Here is a 19,648-nt window from a genome sequence, read left to right on the forward strand (position 1 = left end):
TTTGTTTTGTTTCACAACCATATGCAGATAATTTTTTTTGCCATTTAATCTTATGCTATTCAATCCCATATCTATGTCCCATAAAGTGGAGTGTTTTAAATTTAGTTCTAATTTTAGAAAACTTTTTGACTGCAAGATATAATTATAATAATCAAAATTGCCTTCCCATAAGTAAATTATTTTCGGAGTACAGGACGGATACCAGGAAAGCACAATGATCTATTGTTTTTCTTGTCTACAGTCTGTTGAACAAGATACTCTAAATTAAAGCTTGGAAAACATCTTTGCTGGTATTTGAAATAATTAGCTGTGAAAGTCATGGTCCAAGACCCTCTTAAGATTTAGATTTTAAGTGCTTTTTCTTCTACTTGTCAAGTCTTGACATTTTATTGCCTGGTATTTAAGGAAGTGGAGATTATTCCCCCTCCTCCAAGCAGTGTGAACAAATTGTATTTACGCTAGACAGCCAATACAACGAAAAGCAACTTGGGTTAGGTATTTGAAAACATTGACACTTCTGCCTGAAAAGAGGCTTGACCTCCCACATAAGAACAGATCTCTATAGTTACGTAAAATAATTTGTGTAACACTTTTTTATAATGAAAATCGCCAGTGGGGAAGTAGTAGTGCTCATTTGACCAGTAAATCCAATTCTTCATTAGGAACCTCTCCTTCTAGGTCTTAGGTATCTTAAGTTTTTTTGTGTCAAAAATTCAGCATATATCTGCCCCCTTAGCTCCCTCCACAATACTTAAACTATAAAAGACCTCATTGAAGGTAATATTGCATAGTTTACTTGTCTATATTTTTTAATACCACACTTTCAGAGTATAAGCTTCCCAAGGGCATGACACTCTGCTTTAGTCACTGATAAATCCCAAGTATCTAGAACAGTGCCAAGCACATAGTAGGTGCTCAATTAATATTGGCTGAATGAATGAGTGCCTCCTTGTACTAGAATGTAATGTCTCTAAGGACTGCAATTTTGTCTGTCTCGCAGCTGTATCTCTAGAGCAGGTATGCAGTAAACACCTGTTGCCCACCCAGCTGAATGGCGGACTGCATAAAATTACACCAATATTAAGATATCGGTAGTAGAAGGGGAACACGGTATAAAACCCTCTGCTCTGTATCTCTAAGTGGTATATTTGACTTACTAATGATCCATTTTACATGTTAAGTTGTGATATTCATGAATATGAAAAAATGTTCAATTTTTGATGGTTCACAGTGACTTTGTTACCTTTTTACTAGATCTTCCTAAAGATTGAATGAGCTTAAAGCACCAACTCAGCTATTAGGACAGACAGGCCAAACACATATTTGTTTGAGCCTTTCAGTGTGAAGCTTGCATATTTCAATTTTCTTCACTGTTTAGGACATTTTCCATCAGATAAAAATTTAAAATCATCACTTTAAAAGCCATTTAAAATTCCAACAAAACTAAAAGTAGAAAAGACCTCATAGAAGACAATGTTGAGGTCTCATCTATATTTATATACTGGTTGATGTGATGATTTTAGTTATAAAATTATAATTAATAACTATAGCCAAATTAAACATATTTTTATATAGTGATATTTTAGGAATGTGAAATAAATAGCTTAGCCATGTTATCATCTAATCATTTCTTAATTGTGAACTAATTTTATGTCCTCAGTTGTAATTATGGGTCTAGGGCTGTTATGCTGTTTACTTTGTTACCAGACGTATGAAAGCTCTTGGGTGATGTACAATTTGGAGAAAGAACTAACACTCTTTTTTCTTTTGTTTCTTTGTCACTATCACACTTATCATGACAAAAGATCATTGCTTTTTCTCTCTAACCCTCATTTCATCTTTCTGCGTTATATGTTTCCCTTTAGACATAGCACAGTGAGCTCAGACTAATAAAAAAAAATAGAGTCACAGTTTAAGATAATATTGATTGTGGAGAACAACTGAGGATGCTGCTTTTTCTTCGACGAATGATAGGGTGGAACACTAAGGCTCCATACGATGTCCTTCTGAAGAAAAATTCAGGGGGTCATGAAACCCAGGCTTAATTCCCCCAGAAAACCGCAAGTGCATGGATTCACAATCAACAGGGGGACAGGTGATTCTTGAAGGTTAATATGATACACTTTTTTGACACGATCTTTCTTTGCTTTTACATTTTCACAGAAATGCTATCCACTTCTACACTAATTTCTGTATTTTTTTTTGTTTTTCTTTATTATTTTTATCTTTCCCCTTAGGAATCACAAAGAGAATGCTGTGAGATGGAAAAGATTCTCAGAAAATTTGTCATTTTTGTAAGGTGCTGATACCTTCTCTCTTTCTCCAAGGTATGCTGCTGCTTAGAAATCAGAAGGGTGGAGGGCTCCCCTGCTGGGTTTCACAGGTTTCTGTTGTGATGAAAAACTGTAAAAATTACAGTAATTTTGAGGGTCAGTACCACAACTATCCTACATCATATGCTTAGATGGAAATTTTGTATATCTGCAAGATTATGCCTCCTTCTGGGTTCTTAAACCTACTTATCATCAGGGAGGAATTTACCAGCCACATTCAGTTTATATCCTTTAACAAAACCACTCTTAATAATGTCCTTTATTCATGTGAGAATAGTTTGCTACTGATCTCTCTGATTACTTACTAACAGAAACTTCTGTTTACCAACAATTAATTCTAGTTATAATGTTAATAAAACTTAAAGGACAATATAGGAACAAAGGAAGTTAACACATCATGTTTTTTTCTTTTCTTTTCTTTTTTCTTTTTCAGCTACCCAGTCATGAATCCCAGCTAAACAGGGAGGCTTCTTCAGAAATTCTTCGCAAAAACCCCAAGAAATAATAAGATGAGGTGATCTGAACTTTGCCTATGCAAACAAGTGATGTTTAATCTTCTCACTGACCAAAGAATAAAAACCTCTTTAAAAACCAGTTTCAGGGTGACTGGAGCAGGAGGAGGCACAGGACTCTTAAACTGTGCATTCTTTGTATCACATGAATACAATCGTTTAAAATAAAGTGTTGGTATAATACGAGTGTGAGAGCAGCTTTTTCTTGCAAACAAATCCCATAAAGAAAATGTACAATAAAAGTGAACATTTCGACATGAAAAAATTTCACCTTGCAGTTTGTGCGGTCAATGTCACGGTGTTTTATCAGGGGGACATGATCTCACCTGGTATGCTGAGCGTCAAGGCATTCGGTTGTCTCGTCTTTTTTTTTTTTTTTTTTTTGTCCTCAAAATAAAACCAAAACAGTATTCAGTTGCCATTTACCAGACCTGACTCTGCCTCCGGCTTTGTCACTGTTGCAAACCTCCTCACCAGTCTGTGTGCCAACGTTTGCCTTTACCCATTTATAATGATCCGCACGGCCCGTTGGAGAGCTACTCTATGAGTACCACTAAAATAGTGCATGAAAAATCATTCTGTGCTCTCAGGGGTTGAGATTCAAATATAAATACAAAGGATACATTTACAAGCTCGGGATCTTGGTAAGCTCATTCAAGTTTACACAAGGGAAAAGACGATGCCATCAATTTCTGAGACAGACTGAGCGAGGGTCATGACTAAGACTGTGGAATGAGCCTGGCCAGAGGTTTCGAATTAGCAACTGCAGCTTGGTATGTCCTAAAGACATGATGCAGCACATGTTTCATACATATTTGAATAAGCTTAAAATTTTAATACAAAGATTTTACATAACAACCAGATTTCCAGATGATATAGAAAAATTTTAAGATCTAAAAGTAAGAGCTGTACACCTTAGTGCATCCTCCTGCCTGCTTGACACATGTGAGTCCCCCTCCTGCTGCAGACAATACATTGACAAAGTCGGGAGGATGGACTGATTAGAAGTTTCAGCAATCAATACCAGCTCAAGGCTTATTTTATTTTGTCAGTATCTTGGAATTATGTTAATGATGACACATCTGAGAATTTACACAGAATATAAAGAACAAGATAGTTTTATCCACAAAAAAATTATATTATGGCACTAACTTAGTATGTTTTATGGGAATACAAAAATGCAGACTTTTCTCTGTAGATTATTCTAGACCCACTACATTGCTCTTCAGGTGGGTTCATACTCAGGAAGGAAAGGGATATTAGAACAATGACAGTGAAACTAATTTCTGCATAGCATTTTATCCTATGACTCTTCAGTCTGAGAGCCTGGAATGACTCCCTATTGCTCAGTGTATGGAGTCCAAAGTCCTGTATATTAATTTGTTTTGGTGGCTTCATCTCATCCCTCCAGTTTTATTTCCTAACATTTTTCTAAATGACTTTATATAATACAGTTTGAATAAATCAGTTTTAATAAATGTATAATGAGAGAATCATGAAAAGTCTTCCTGTTTGTTTGTTTAGTTTTATTAATTCATAAGATTTTAAGGCAGATGACCTTGGTTCACATTCTAGTTTGCCACACATTAGTAAATGCTATGTGATCAGAAGAACTTAATGATATGACCTAAATCTTTCTAAACGTGTTTTCTCATCTGTTTCTTAGTTCTTATGAGGATAAAATGACCTCAGAATAAATGTTAGTCATCTCCTTCTGCCCAGCCACGCCACCCATGGTGGGACGCTTTCAGTAGTGTTTCAGTTGCTTAAAATATTTCCCAGGTGTCTTCGATATATAAGAAACTTAATTACACCCAGTGTAAGAATTCACACCTATCAAGATAGTCTATTAACATCTACTGTAAGAGAGTTTGGCCTACATAATTTAAGATTTGTTTAATGATTTAAGTTTTATCTCTGCAATTATGTTAAAATGTTTGTAAGGGCAATAAATAAATCAAATATCTATGAAAATAGCGGAGGTGGTGAAAAAATTATCATTTATATATTACGTTTTGGTAAACCAAGGGCTTTCATATATTTTATCTGGTTTACTACTCAAAAAGCCTTGTGAGGTGGGTAAGGTAGATTTTATTTTTATTAACCTAATTTCATACATGAGCTAATTGAAGGAGCTAGAGGAAATGTAGATCTCCTGTCTCTGGCTGGAAACCCTAACTTATGTCTTCTGGCCCTGGATCCAGAGTTTTTCCGGATTGTCACATTGTCTTCCAAGGAACAAGTAGAGAGATAGGTATACGGTTGATTATGAGAATAAAAGTCCACCAACTGATTTATAAAAGCTAAGATAGGTTTTAGGATGCAGATAATCTTTCTTTCATAGAGACTCACAAATGTGTCTTTTTATTGTTATCCCCATTTATAGTTACGATAAACAAGATTGCCTTAATTTAGAATTAAGGAGCAAGTTCTTTCTATCCACCAGGGGTTTGCAAACTGAGAGCCCTGGGGACATGTTTTACGAGCCCTCACAGCTAGTGACAGCAGCCAGGCATCCCAGAGCCCATTGTTCCTTACAGCAGCACACACACCCTGGCTCTCACCCACTGTGTCACATCCTTGACCCCAGAAGGTGTCTGACTTTGTTACCTCTGTTAAATACATCGCCTATGAGTAATGTTTCATCCTTGGAAACTTTTCTCATGGCCCATTCAAAAGGACATTAGTTTTCAATAGGCTCTGGGACTCGGCTCTATCATTACATGTGGTTTCTACCTAATGGATCCTCTCTTCCATCCCTGGTATTTTTTCAAGTTAATTGTTTGTAGCGACATCACAATGAATAAAAAGTCCTCAAGGTGAAAAACAGAACGGGTGCTCACAAATAAATGGCCAACCTAATGGTGGGTCTGAAATATGTGCCTCGTGAAGGCACAATATTCTTTATATTAATTTAACAAGGTCATAGATAATGGATCTGTACTGCTATAATCAAACAGAGAACATATGATATAACGCGGAGAGAAGCAAGCGTGTCCGGGCACTGGAGACCGCTCCTGTGAAAGGAAAAGTGAGAATCCTGATGGGCCACTTACCGCATGATTGAGCTTTCTGATGCAACGTGGTCCTGTCTGTACCAATGCGCTGGGATTGACCTGGGTCTACGCACCAACCTTCCTGGCAGGTGAAAGGGTTGCAAGCACACCTGACCTGTATATTGGTCATCAGCCGTTAATGTGAAAGAGATTCTTTAGTAAATTGTGGCATATAGTATGCTAATGAGTTGGACTTTTTTTTTTTTAACGTGATAATTGTGTCACTTTACTATTCATCCAGATTAGAGGTTCTCACCCCTTACTTAGCCTCAGAATCACCTGGAGAACTTGTTCGTATATAGATTTCTCACAGATTTCTGCCCTCTCTTAAGTTTCTGATTTAATAGACCTGAGTTGGGATCAGGGCATTGTATGTCTAACAAGTTCCCGGGTGATGCTGACACTGCTGCTCCGTGAGTAGCACCAACACCCATAGAAGAGTATTAGTGCAGCAAATCCTCCAGTGGCCTTTATAAAAGCATAGTTTTAAGTGTTCTGGTTTAACCTGATTCCTCTACCATCATAAAACGTTCTTATGATGCTAACACACCTTGCTGGAGCACTAATACCTGCTAAAAATGTGTATGAATTTTTGAGATTTATTTTTATATAAATACTTGCAAATAATTTTTAAAATGTTCATATTATGAAGCCTATAACAGTATCCAGCAATCCCCTTGCCTACTTCCTCTACTTGCAATTTCTGATGTCCAGAGGCGACTATGTCAATCTCTTATTTTTATTCTGTTATATGACCCCATATTTGTAGATAACATGGATATTACTGTTCCCTGATTTTTTTCTGATTTTGCATTTATCTACTTCTATCCTCTCATATAAAATGTCTATTTAACTATCTTATTCCACTCTTTCCCTCAACCTCTGGCAGACTTATAGCACCACATTTGGTTAAGCCAGTATTCCGGTTAGATTGTTCACACCTGAATTAAACAGTGTGCTATAATTATCTCTTTCTTCTCTATGCAGTTTTTTTTTTCCTTGAAGCTTTATTGATTGACTCCCTTTTTATTTGCTTAGTTTTTCATATATGTATCATTAATTCATCCTAATCTCTTTGGAAGAATTGTAACCCTCATTTCAATAGGTTTTTTTAAAAAATAGGAAAGAAGTTTGCCTATTTGATTTTTCTTTGAAGAAAAAAAATTTTTAATGAGGATTGGGTATTTAAGTATTTCTCTCTCTCTCTCTCTCTCTCTCTTTCTTTCATTTCAGAGTATTACAGGGATACAAACACTTTGGTTACATAAATTGCCTCTGCACTGCCTGAGTCAGAGCTACAAGTGTGCCCATCCCCCAGACAGCACGAACTGCATCCTTTAGGTGTGGATTTGCCCATCCCCACCTCCCCCCTCCCATCTTCCCAACACCCTATGAAAGTTACTTCCCATATGTGCACATTAGTGTTGATCAATTAGTGCCAATTTAATGGTAAGTACATGTAGTGCTTGTTTTTCCATTTTTGTGATACTTCACTTAGAAGAATGGGCTCCAGCTCTATCCAGGATAATACGAAAGGCAGTTCAGCACTTTTTATGGCTGAGTAGTACTCCATGGCATACTTATACCATATTTTATTAATCCACTCATGCATTGATGGGTACTTGGGTTGTTTCCACATCTTTGCAATTGTGAATTGTGCTGCTATAAACATTCGAGTGCAAATGTCTTTACTATAGAATATCTTTTTTTCCTTTGGGTAGAGATGCCCAGTAGTGGGACTGCTGGATCCAATGGTAGTTATACTTGTATGTAGCTCTTTGAGGTATCTCCATATTACTTTCAATTGAGGTTGTACTAGTTTGCAGTCCCACTAGCAGTGTATGAGTGTTCCTATCTCTCTGCATCCACGCCAGCATTTCTTGTTTTGAGACTTTTTGGTAAAGGCTATTCTCACTGGAGATAGGTGATATGTCATTGCGGTTTTGATTTGCATTTCCCTGATGATTAGAGATGTTGAGCATTTTTTCATATGTTTGTCGGCCATTAGTCTGTCTTCTTTTGAGACGTTTCTTCCACGCTTTTTGAAACATTTTTTTTTTTTTTCACAGAGACATGTTTCCTGGAGCTGCTCCCATCCCCTTGCACAGGCAGCTGCGGGTCTCTCAACTGGCCACTGTGACCCACCTCCCTTCAGTGTTGCATCTTTTCCTCTCTCTCTTGTTTTCTGTTTTCCTGTTTCTTAGGGTTCCTTTGACATTCGTTTTCCAAGCTATCTCTTAGTTATTGTTTTCCTTCCATCACATTTTTACTTTTCAAGAGCTCTTTTTTATTCTCTAAATATTCCTTTCTTTCAAATTTCTGTTTCTGTGAAGGAACTTTCCTTAAGGCTCTTTAAAGAAATTAAATTTACATTTTTTCAGTTTTCATCTGTGCTTGACATTGCCTCTGATCGCTTCAAGCATGTTATGCCTTTTGTTTGTTTTGGCCTCTGAATGTTATGTTAAGAGTCCTCTGACATACCTGGCGATCCTTGGCTGCCTATCCATACTTCAGAATGAAGTAGTGAAAACACTGAGGGGAAGTTCTATGTACAGAAAAGCGTTTGCTAACATGGGGATGTTTTGTGTGGTTAGTGGTGTGGACCTGGGAGCCACTCCCTGTATCTCTGCTTAGTGATTCCAGTTCTCCAAGGAGGATTCCTCTATTTCCTGTCTGAGGGTGTAGCCTTGGACTGGCAGCTTTCCGAAAGTCTAGTGAGGACTATAGATTCATTAACGACTTTTGGGGCACGGACTGACATGGACCCCTGATTTTCACCACACCTCGGAATCCTTGCATTCACCGGTTTCTCGTGGCCCATGAGGATACTTCTCTCATTCAAACTCAGTCCTCTATGGGTGGGGAAGGCGGAGGACGGCTCTCAGAAATTGTCTCATTGTTGGACTTGGAGAGAGAACCCAGGGGAGTCTAACTGCCCCTTATAAAAAACATCAACAAATATTTTTCTTTTCACTTTTCACCTCAACATCAGAAATACCTGATGCCTCCAACTCTTAAGGCTTTTAAAAATTCAGTGGCATAAGAAAAATACGCTTCCATTCCAGTAGTTCTCAGTCATTTGCAAAAGTTTTTGTCTATTCAACTAACTGCTTTCTTGATGCATGTGATGCTTTAATGTCATTTTCATTTGGTTTCTGGAAAGAGTAAAGATTACCTTTTTATGCAATTTGCTTTTATTACCAGTTACTAAGAATTTTCTACCTTAGATATATCAGAATAAGGGAAATGGAGTACACGGGCAACCAGAGAGCACTTGTGTACTGGAGTTTACACAGGACCATCTCTCTGTTTCATGTCAAAATTTGTTTTGAATTTATCTGTTTTAATCTGAAAGTCATGTTTGTAAGTTGGAATTATCTAAATCAGCATAGGAGATATTCATCAGTGCTCAGTACTTATCTGTATATGCATAGCTGAGACAAAACATAGGTTGTATATTTTAAATTTATTTGATTATTTAAAACTTTCTATGTGTAGCTGAGTACTATAATTTCTAAGGATAAGATAAACATCAATTACAAAAAAAGTTTGGATTTTTTAATGTTTGTTCTATATTATTTTCTTCTATTTTTACTTTGTTATTTTGTTTATTTTTTCATAATTTTCCTCTTTTTTATCTTTCTTTCAAAATTTATCCTCATCATCTCTAATATTTTATGTTTATATGTTTGTTCCTCTGTTCTTTTCTCCTGGACTCACCACTACTATGAGCAACAAAGTCCTTGAAATATATAGATTATATTCACTTGATTTGGAAAATCTTTCATCTGATTTTAACTACCTTGTTTTTTAAAAATATTATTCCCCATTTTTATTCCAAAACAAGTAGACCTTTTATAAGCTACAAAGATGTCCTCAAGATAGATCACTTTTCATACGCATCACAGCTGCATTGTCTAAAACTAAGAAATGAGAAATTTTGTGTGCCTTGGAATGGCTCTTAGAATAAAATTACCTCAATGAAATTATTCATCTTTTGCTTAAATTGAATTTTTTCTACTTTTTAGAATTTTTTCTTTATTCCATAGATGTATTACTTCATAAAAGTAGTCAGTGAATGTGAAAATGTTTATTGTACATTATCTTAACTATTAACATTGTGAAGATAAATTTTATTGAAAACATTTTTTCTTTCTTATTACCAGAAATAAATGCCTTAAAAAAGGAAGTAGCTTCTGCTTAAATAATTTTCCAGTTGACATTACAACGTATTGGGTTTTGGAAAAGCATGAAGCATATGTTGTGAGTGCAGTGGATGAGTGGGTGGTTACTTCCGTGCTGGTATAAACATGCTCCATGCTTCGGCAGAATTCTAGATGGGAGACAGTGTTCAATACTTGTTCAGTCCACAATTTTGGTCTTAACAGAACTGATCCAAATCTTGGCTTTGTCAACTGTGGTTTAATTCAAGTAATTGTAGTTCTGTGAGCCTCAGTTTACTTGACAGAAAAATGGGGATTTATAACCCACAATGATTATAAAGACGAAACAAACTTCTATGCAGAGAGTATTTGACGTAGGACCTGGCACATACTGAGCATTCAACGAACAGTTGCTGTTATTATAAAGCCATTCAAATACACTTGATTAAAATGAAACTCTACTAATCACAAAAAAATTAATTTAACACCACAATTGGTAGCATTACCAATAGTTATACTTGGGTGAATAAACGTAGCTAGGTGTTTATGCTTAGAGGTAAAATACTGAATTATTAATGTCTCTGGATAAACTAAAATAGAGAATGGCAGGGGCTATGTGAGAGGCATGCTTTCATTTTAAAGGTTAAATAAAAGGATTTAAAATATGTATTAATCTGGTCCCTAGCAATAGCTTTCTTTTCACTATCTGAGGAATCACTTATTCAACAAATATTCTTTGACTGCCTATTATGTGCCTGGCTGTGTTTACCTACCATGTGAAAGGAACTGCCTCCTTTTTATGCTTGAATACTTTCCTTTTCCGCAGACATTTCCACTGGGCCTGGGAGATGGGCAATTCTATGCATGGACAGATGGTTTGAGAAGAAAGGACTGGCATGACTATGAAAGCATTCAGAAAGAGGCTATGCGCTCAGGTATGAAGTTCAGTGTCAGCCGCAGTTCTGTACTCACTGCAGCGTCTCGTTTGTCACTTAAAGGGTCTCTAACGAGTATTTCTTCTGCACACAGTAAAGTACGTCTCATGGGGATGTTGGAGCTCAAACTGGACAGAACCAAAATGACTTCAAATTTCAGACAGCAAAAACATAACGAATAACCCCCCCACTATCAGCTGCAGTAGAGGTCATTAAAATTCTAGGAACCTATATTATGTTATATTTCCAAACTGATTTTTAATAATTTCTGGGGTTAGCTTGGGGTTTATCGATGAGACTTGACCTGGCGGATATATATCTTGAGCAAGAATCACTGATTAGGGCGGAAGCGTATCTAACCAATGAGGAAAAGTATCTAATTTCTGCCGTAATTTCTAGACATTGGTGGTGGGGAGGGCAGGGGCCACAGCAAGTCAGTGGGTCACAGCAGCTGGGGACCCGAGGTTGGAACACTTGGATAAACCAACAGGCCCTGATGAAATCAGTTAGGTCTGTACATGTTTACAGAATTCTAGTCCTGGGCTAGAGCTACAGGGCAAAGTAACAGGAAAGAATAAGCCCTTCTAGAAGGACTGAAAAATTCAGTTTTTGGAAACAAGGATTCTGAAGGGTATCTAAAGTAGAAATCCAGTGAAAGCGAATGAAAAATTACAGGAAGCCCATATTCTCTCACTTGGCCAAAGGACCTCTGTTTTTCCTAAAGAGGACGCCACAGAAATAGACCAGCTCCTGTTTGGTAAAGACAGCTGAGCGGCACTGAGACACTGCATTCCAGGTCAAATCAGCAGCAGAACTGTGCCTGGCCACAGTGTGAGGTCCCCTGGGCAGCCTTCCTCCTAGCTCATCCCTGCAGGATGACTGGAGTGAGAGTGTTTAAATAGTTATGAAATTGTCCCGGGCTGGGAAGCGTTCTTAGCTCTGTGTCAGGTGTGGCTGACCTTGCTATAGACTTCTTTCATTTTCTTCTTTCATTCCTTTTCTCCAAATAAAGCTCCCCTCCCCCAACTTCATTAAAGAAGCTTGTCCCAAAGATGTCCCTGTTCTGGCAATTACATCTTTGTGGCATATTTGGTGATTTTTGAGATATCAGGTTCTTTAAATAATTGTTTCTAATAAGTAGGTGGTCTATGAGGTGAGGGCACGTTGTTAAACACCACAGGTGAGTAATAAGAAAAAGAAGATATTGCTTCCACCATTGAGGAAGTGGAGATTTCTTGCATTTAAAAAACAGGAAAAGAGCAATTTCAGGATAGACCCCGAAACTGTGTGTGTAGTATCAGGATTCTTTTCTGGCATGTCTGTACCTTTAGCGATAAAGCTAAATTACAAAGGTTATTCAAATTTGTTAAAAGAATTCTAACTAATGTTCAAAGAAATCTAGAATTTTTAGTATTTCATAATCTTATACTTCATTGTTTTGGGGTTGGCATTAACCGAACCCATTTACCTGTAGAAGAAGGTTTCAAAGCCAGCGTTCCAGGGTCAGGAAGGCTTCCAAGAAGACGTAAACCAAATTTTAAAGCACAAAGGCATATATGCTGATATCAACTAAAGTTATACTTTTATCCAATTAACCTTGATTTTCTTTCTCATGGATTGCTACTAATCTAGTAATACTTCTGGCATTTTATTTGTAATCACACATTTTCTATGTGTAATCCCATTATAGTTCATTTTCCTAGTTTCATGTCCTTTGAGAATTTATTAACACTAAATTTTCTCTTTTAACAGTTCAGCTATGCCTCTTAGTTATATTTTATTAAAAAATTGAAAAGCATGATCTTTGAATATTCATTCAAATTATTATTAAAAGTTGAAGGGAAAGAATTTAAATTCAAATTGCTTTGATACAATATGAAAGAAAATGTATAATTTGATATTGGTCTGTTATTCAATATATATTTAGTGTTTTGTTATAGCAGCTATCTGGCTGAAATTTCTTCATATATAATTTTTTATTAATAAAAACAACAATATAATTTTTTAAATAAATGTAGACTTTGCCTATGGTATTTCCCTGAACTATGGATCTATCAACCCATGCTTAAAGTTGAGGAGGAAAATGCAATTAGTTTGGATAATTGCTTCTTCATTTATCTGTGATGCTGCCTAATTCTGCTTTAGGTGATAAAAATACACATTTTATTTTTTTATTTTTTTAGATATACATTTTAAATAATCTATCCACAGTGGTATGTGTGTGGTGTGCATGTGTTTTATAATATCATTATTAATATCAGTGATACAGATTTCTAGAAAGCACTTATCTTTAGTTTTGAAATTTGAAAATATTTCTTGTCTAGTCTTATTTTTATTTTAACTCAAAATATATCACTGCATTTACAACTGGTTTTTGGATTAAAATAAGAGTGCATGCCATAAATAAAAAGAAAAGCTATTTTCAACCCTTCTATTTGATCTTTTTCTTTGCAACAGGTTTTACCCTCATATTATCAACCTACGCATTCCACCATACACCTCAGGAATTTTATGAAATGATGTCTAACTTTTTACTACTTCCATTTGTCTTAGTTAATCTTACTTGTAAGTTTGACTATCCAAGTTTTTTATTGAGTCTTCTGTCATTTTATTCATTTGTTCATTCAAGAAATATTTTTAAATGCCAAATACTAATACCAAGCTCCGGGAGAAAATTTTAGAAAAAAAATGCACTACAGTAACTATTGAGAAGCATGTAGCACAGTCGTAGGAGCCTTCGCTGTATATTGACACCACGGCCGTTCTGATCCAAACCACCAATGTCTCTTGCCTAAACGACTCCAATGGCCTCCTAACTGGTCTCCTTGCCCCAGAGCTCTTTAAAGAGGAACCAGAGTGATCTTCTAAAGATATATAATCAGATCATTTCACTCCTCTCCTCAAATACCCACAAAGACTGATAATCATACTCAGAAATAAATCCAAGTTTATTCCTTGATCAAGGAGGCCCAACATGATCTATGCATGAGCCGTGTATCCGGCCTCATCTCCTATTGATTGGCCTTAAGTCTCTCCACTGGCCACACTGGGCTCCTTATTCTTCCTTAATATGATAAACATGTTCTAGGATTTTTCACTTGCTGTTCTTGCTGCCTTGAACACTTTTCATCTATAATTTCACAAACCTACTCTTCCCTTCACTAAGGTCCCCAGATCATATATCACCAGCTTAGCAAGGCCTACCAATCACTGCACTATTACGTACAGATATAGTCCCATTCATTCACTCTCTCTTCCTTTAACCAATTTAATTTTCTTTCTAACAATTATCTTTCCATCTGTATTTACACAAATATGTATTTAAATTTAACGAGTTAAAAATTATGATTCCATGAAATATAACCACTTGCCCAAGGGCTCCAAGTCACAACATTCTCTTGCATCATTTGAATTGAGCTTTTGGAATAATGGCACCCCTGCATTAGGAAAGCACTGTGAAAACCTGACACACAAGGGTTGCTATTTTTCTTTTCTGGAGATTGCATCTCACACCCTCTTAAACCTCATGATTGAAGTTTACTGAGGTTTCTTACTAATTGCTGCAAATTCCTGTGCAATCCATCTAAAGGGTAAGCACCAAAACCCAATTTGAGAGGTCGGAATTTACCATTGTTTAAATGATTAACAGTAGGCTTTCCTAAGTTCCTTTAAACAGCATCACACTTCAGTGCTGATCGGGGATCTATTTTGCTGTTAGATGTCTTTAGCCTTTATAATTGAACAAGACTGCCAAATAAACAGAATTGGAAACAGAAATGTGCTCCATTTGGGATAGATTAACTATGTTGATTTTAGAAAATACAAAAATGATAATTTTGCTATAACTACAATGGCTCCTGGTCATCTTTTATTGATGCCTCATGTCTCTTAAAAACATCATCTAGTATCTTTTTTTTATTACTGTCAATAATGAAACATTGTTTTTTGTTAAAGGGCTGACTCTAATTTATATATCTATGATGTGCTCTCAATAAATGTCATAATGAGATTTGTTAGGAGGTAGTCAACTTTAGGAAGTATTATCAAAATAACATTCATTACTATTCATTAGATTAAAATTAACTTTTAATGAAATATTTCCTTTGACAGTAATTGCATTAGAGTTTAAATGTGAAATGGAGGTGTAGAGATTGTGAGCATTTTGTTGAGATTTATGTGTCTAAAAATAGAACAAAACTTAGCTGAAACTAAATTGGGTGACAGTTATATAGAGAAAAATCACTTTAATCTTACAATATGGAAATAACAAGGTAGAAATATCTCAGGAGATTTATTAACTGCAATTAGTTTGTATTAAAAATATTTACAACACTGGCTTTTAAAAATAATTCAGCTTAACTATTTGTTGCAAAGCTCAGAATATCTCTGTGTTTGGAAATATCACATTCCCATGGGCAAGTATGCATGAGATTAATTAACCTTATTTTTTTCTCACTAGTACTATGTGGTTTAATGATACCACCTATCACAGAGTTATTTTAAGTGTTAATGAAACTCTACAATTAAAATATCTGGCCTTTAGTTTATGCTCAATGATATTTATTAATATATAGTCACATAACCCTGATTCCTGTGGTAATGTGACTATAACTTGAATTAGCCATCATAATTTTTTTCGTGCCTTCAAATCTAGTCAACTGACACAAACTCTCCCAAAAATTTTCACTTGGGGTTTCATATTAACCTGTACTTCAAGTAGAGCTGTCTCTTTAGGATTTATATTATAAGACAAACATTTTGTGAGTTTCTGCCCCAAACCTGTTCCCTTCTTAGTGTTATATTTATGCTCTGTCAAAAATCCCTTTCATGTGGTGGTAGTTGCGATTATTATCAAATTGTTTCCTGCTGTAAATGCCCCACATTTTAGAGGAGCCATGGGAGTAGATGATAACCCTTGGTCATGAAGAAACAGGAAAATATTCTGCTGAAGGAAGATAGTGTCTGATAAGAGCCCAGAAGAAACAGATGAGAAACATCCAAGCAAGCAAAGGGTTTGAATCCAAATGGATCAAGTAGACCAAGGTTAAATAGATTTTACTCCTGCCATTCATTTTCCTGAAGTCTTTTACGCAACTTTATTTTCCTCAATTTTAACCTTTTCCTGTAGAGCTGTTAAGGCAGGGTGAAATGTAAATCTGTATTTGCTAGCAACTTGCCACGCAGAAAATAGATACAATGCCCACTGTATCTAATATTTTTTCCTTTAACTCCAATGCTAATCTTCCCGCTAATAGTAACTCTGCTCTGGAAACTCCACAAAGTTAGATTTGCTACTGTTGCTGTGCCTTTACGCTTTAGGAGAGGTTAAAGTTATCCTTCCATTTAAAGTTATAGTTTACATATTACTTATGTAGCATGTATATGTTTTAGGAAGAAGAGTAAGAGAACTAAAACTAGAGACCAAATTTTTGATGATCGGGGACTATGATGTCACCATTATGATATTAACAAATTTTTTGCAACATGGGAATGCTAAACTTAGAGAGTCTCCCACGATTTGGGGAATTGCAGATGATTCAAGCCTAGATTATCATTAAAGCGAAGCATTCTATTTGAGATATAACTTGACAACTATTCAAGTGATTACTTGAACATCCTCCAAAATCCATATCCAGCGTCTGGCACAGATTTGTCAGTGATAAGTTATGGGCCTTCTTGGCTCCGTTACCTAAAGAGAAACGTGTGTGTTTATCCCCTAGAGAAGGAGAAATGCCAGCTGTGGTGACATAGGACGACACTTTCCAGAAACTGACTTAAGAACCATAAATCTTTGACTTGATGCTCTTTGACTGACTAGCAGTGGTTTTTGAGTAGCCTTCACACTACACAGAAGCCACTGTTCTTTCTCACACTTCGTAGTCACAGAAACATGACATAAGTGGTCCTCAAAAATGCTAGAAAGTCAGAACTGGGATCATATTGTTTTAAAGAAAAACTTCTCTGCCCAAAATGATGTCTGATAAACTTGCATTGTTTATAAGACATAGCTATTATAACAAAATGAGAATATAACATTTAATAGATAGAGAATTTAATTCAATACGGTGTTTGGGGACTGTGTGGTACAAACAGGAGAGTACAATGGAATTAGTATTATCAGGCATTTAATAATGACTTGAATTTCCATGGTGACCAACTGAGCCTTAGGGATCCAAATTCATTATTGGACTAGAATGGCTGATTAACTTAATAGACATTGACCCAGATAGCAGTCTAATAGAATTTGGCAGTAGATATTAATTTGGATATACACATTATGAGTAGAATCCACTGAAGCACATAGAATTATTTTTTGTTTGTTTTAAGAAATAGCAATCATTAAGGAGTAACTTAAAATTGTGGCAAAGTTTTTATAAACAAAGAAATTTTTAAGCATAAGCTATTAAAAACAAATTATCGGATTTATGTTTACTTGTTATATTGGATTGATATTTAATATTCTTGTGTTTGTAGTAGTAGAAATACTTTTATACAACTTAAAATACTTTATAAACCTTCTGACATATACATTATGAATATTTTTATGATCAAAACAAAGGCATTAAATGTGTTATCCAAACTTGGAATGTCAGTATCACACATTTGACAAAGACCTAGCATCTTTTACTACAAATCCTTTACTCTTTATCTTGTTCTACAATTTCTCTCATTTCATTCTTTCTATATGCATAGTGCCTTAAAATGGTTGGTGATTTCTTACACATTGTTTCCATTTTTCTCACATCCCTATGAAGTAGGGATGGTCAAATATTAATCTTAGTTTAACATGAGGAATCAAATCTGGAAATGCCAAATGATTTACGTATCTTATATATATGAAGTCAAGAGGTTTTATATAATATATACTACACACACACACACACAGTCAAGTTAATGCCAACACCGTAACGCCAATGAGTTCTAGGGTAACCTCATTTTTATGCACTGCTTCTTCCTCTCTCTCTAGTGACTTTTCCTACTTCTACTAGTTGCCGTTTGTAACATATGTAACCTGCGTTTGCCTTTCCCTCATCCATCTGCAAAGGTTAAGAGTGATGACTCCATTTCTCCGACTTCTACTCTCCACTCCATATAGGCCCCCTCGCCTCTTCTCTGCAAAACCTCACCAGATTTCTGAGCCCCGTGGAGGTCACATGCGAGTTCACCAGACACTAACGTCAGTATTCTTTTACTCTGGCCATGGCGCTGACAGCTAATGTTTGACAGTCACTGGAGTCCAGTATCTCACTGCCACAGCCCTGTCCCCGGTGCTCCTAGAACCATCACCGTCACGTTCCTAAAGCCTCGTCCTGCATTTTTCAGAGCCCTCCACTCAGTGGCTCCTTAGAGAAGTGGGAGGATGCCTCTCTCCTCTACCTGTGCTGTACTTTGTTTAAGCAACTACTAGCAAAGCTTGCAGTTCCCTCTCTCACAGAGACCCTCATACAAAATAGCCCCCTCAAACAGTGTTTCTATTAAAAGGACTTAGCTGTAAGATTCTCAAATCAGACTGGAAACCAGTATCAGATAGACACCAGTGGGCTGTTGTACATAGAATTCTTCCGTATTTGATGAGATCCCAAAGCCTAACGCCAAGTTCTCTATATCTTGCTGCCTCCAGCCCACTAGTTGCCTGGGAACAGTGCAAATCTGTGAATACCCTCAGAAAAATAACTTTAAACCAGCAGATACTTCCAGGCTGGTTCATCAGAAGAGTTAAGTCCCACCAGCAGGGATTCACAGAATCAAGCTAGGACTCCCCACCCTCTCCAGTAGATGTGGGTATGTGTGTATGTGTAGATAGACAGATGCAGGTGATTCTTGCTCTCTTCCATGTTCAATAAACTCGCATGTCAGAATAAGTAGTCACACATAAACTCCTAGTCAACAAGTTAAACCATTATAAATTATGTTTAACTTATTTTTCATCCAAGTCATGGTGCTGTAAATTAGTAAATTAATGAATGCTGATAGAATGATTTTTCAAGTTCATACACAACTGCTTGAAAAATGTCACCTTTACTAAAAAAGAGAAATGCTACCTCTTTTTATGAAAGAGATTCACAGTCTTTATTTTTACAAAGAACAAAATGTATCTGACAAAGAACAATGCAATACTTTTAAAATGAACAGTCCTCATAGGGTTTTCTGACTGTTCAAAGAGGCCTTCAAATATTTTTAAGCATAATATATTAGTTCCCACTTATTGGAAGGAACAAATACACAGTGAGATTATTTCAGTCAGCTAATGACTATTTCAACAATGATCATGAAAGCGCGGCAAAGCAGAGACTACTTTTCTCAGTAACATTCCTGGACTGCAGGAGGATTTGGACGTTGAGCAGGCTGCATTAGTAACCTCACAGCAGCTGAGTGGAGGCACAGCAAGAGCCCGGCCCTTAGAGGAGCTCTGTCTAGCACGGAGCCAGCTCCTCTGTGTCCTGGCAGGCTCCTACTGCTTCTCTTCTCCCTTCTCAAAACGATCACTAACTCTCTCCTGTCTCCAGGCAAAAAGGCCCTAGAAGTGAGAATGGGACTGGCTAGAGCAGTCCCCAGTCGGTCTGGGTTATCGTAGGGAGGTAGAGTCCTATGCCAAGCTTCCCGGGAAGCAGCAGGACAAATTGGCATTAGAGAGTTCCATTTGGTTCT

The 19,648-nt window shown here is 36.5% G+C and overlaps 1 protein-coding gene across 1 annotated transcript in view; it reads left to right on the forward strand.

The window, feature by feature from the left end:
• Positions 1-19,648, forward strand: part of GALNTL6 (polypeptide N-acetylgalactosaminyltransferase like 6) — an 851,955-nt gene that overhangs the window by 282,331 nt on the left and 549,976 nt on the right. The window contains exon 2 of the mRNA XM_069493359.1: positions 10,891-10,999. Within this exon, the coding sequence (XP_069349460.1) occupies positions 10,891-10,999 (109 nt within the window). The remainder of the gene's footprint in view (positions 1-10,890; positions 11,000-19,648) is intronic.

Source organism: Eulemur rufifrons, chromosome 18, assembly GCF_041146395.1.
Source record: "Eulemur rufifrons isolate Redbay chromosome 18, OSU_ERuf_1, whole genome shotgun sequence".
In the NCBI taxonomy this organism is placed as follows: domain Eukaryota; kingdom Metazoa; phylum Chordata; class Mammalia; order Primates; family Lemuridae; genus Eulemur; species Eulemur rufifrons.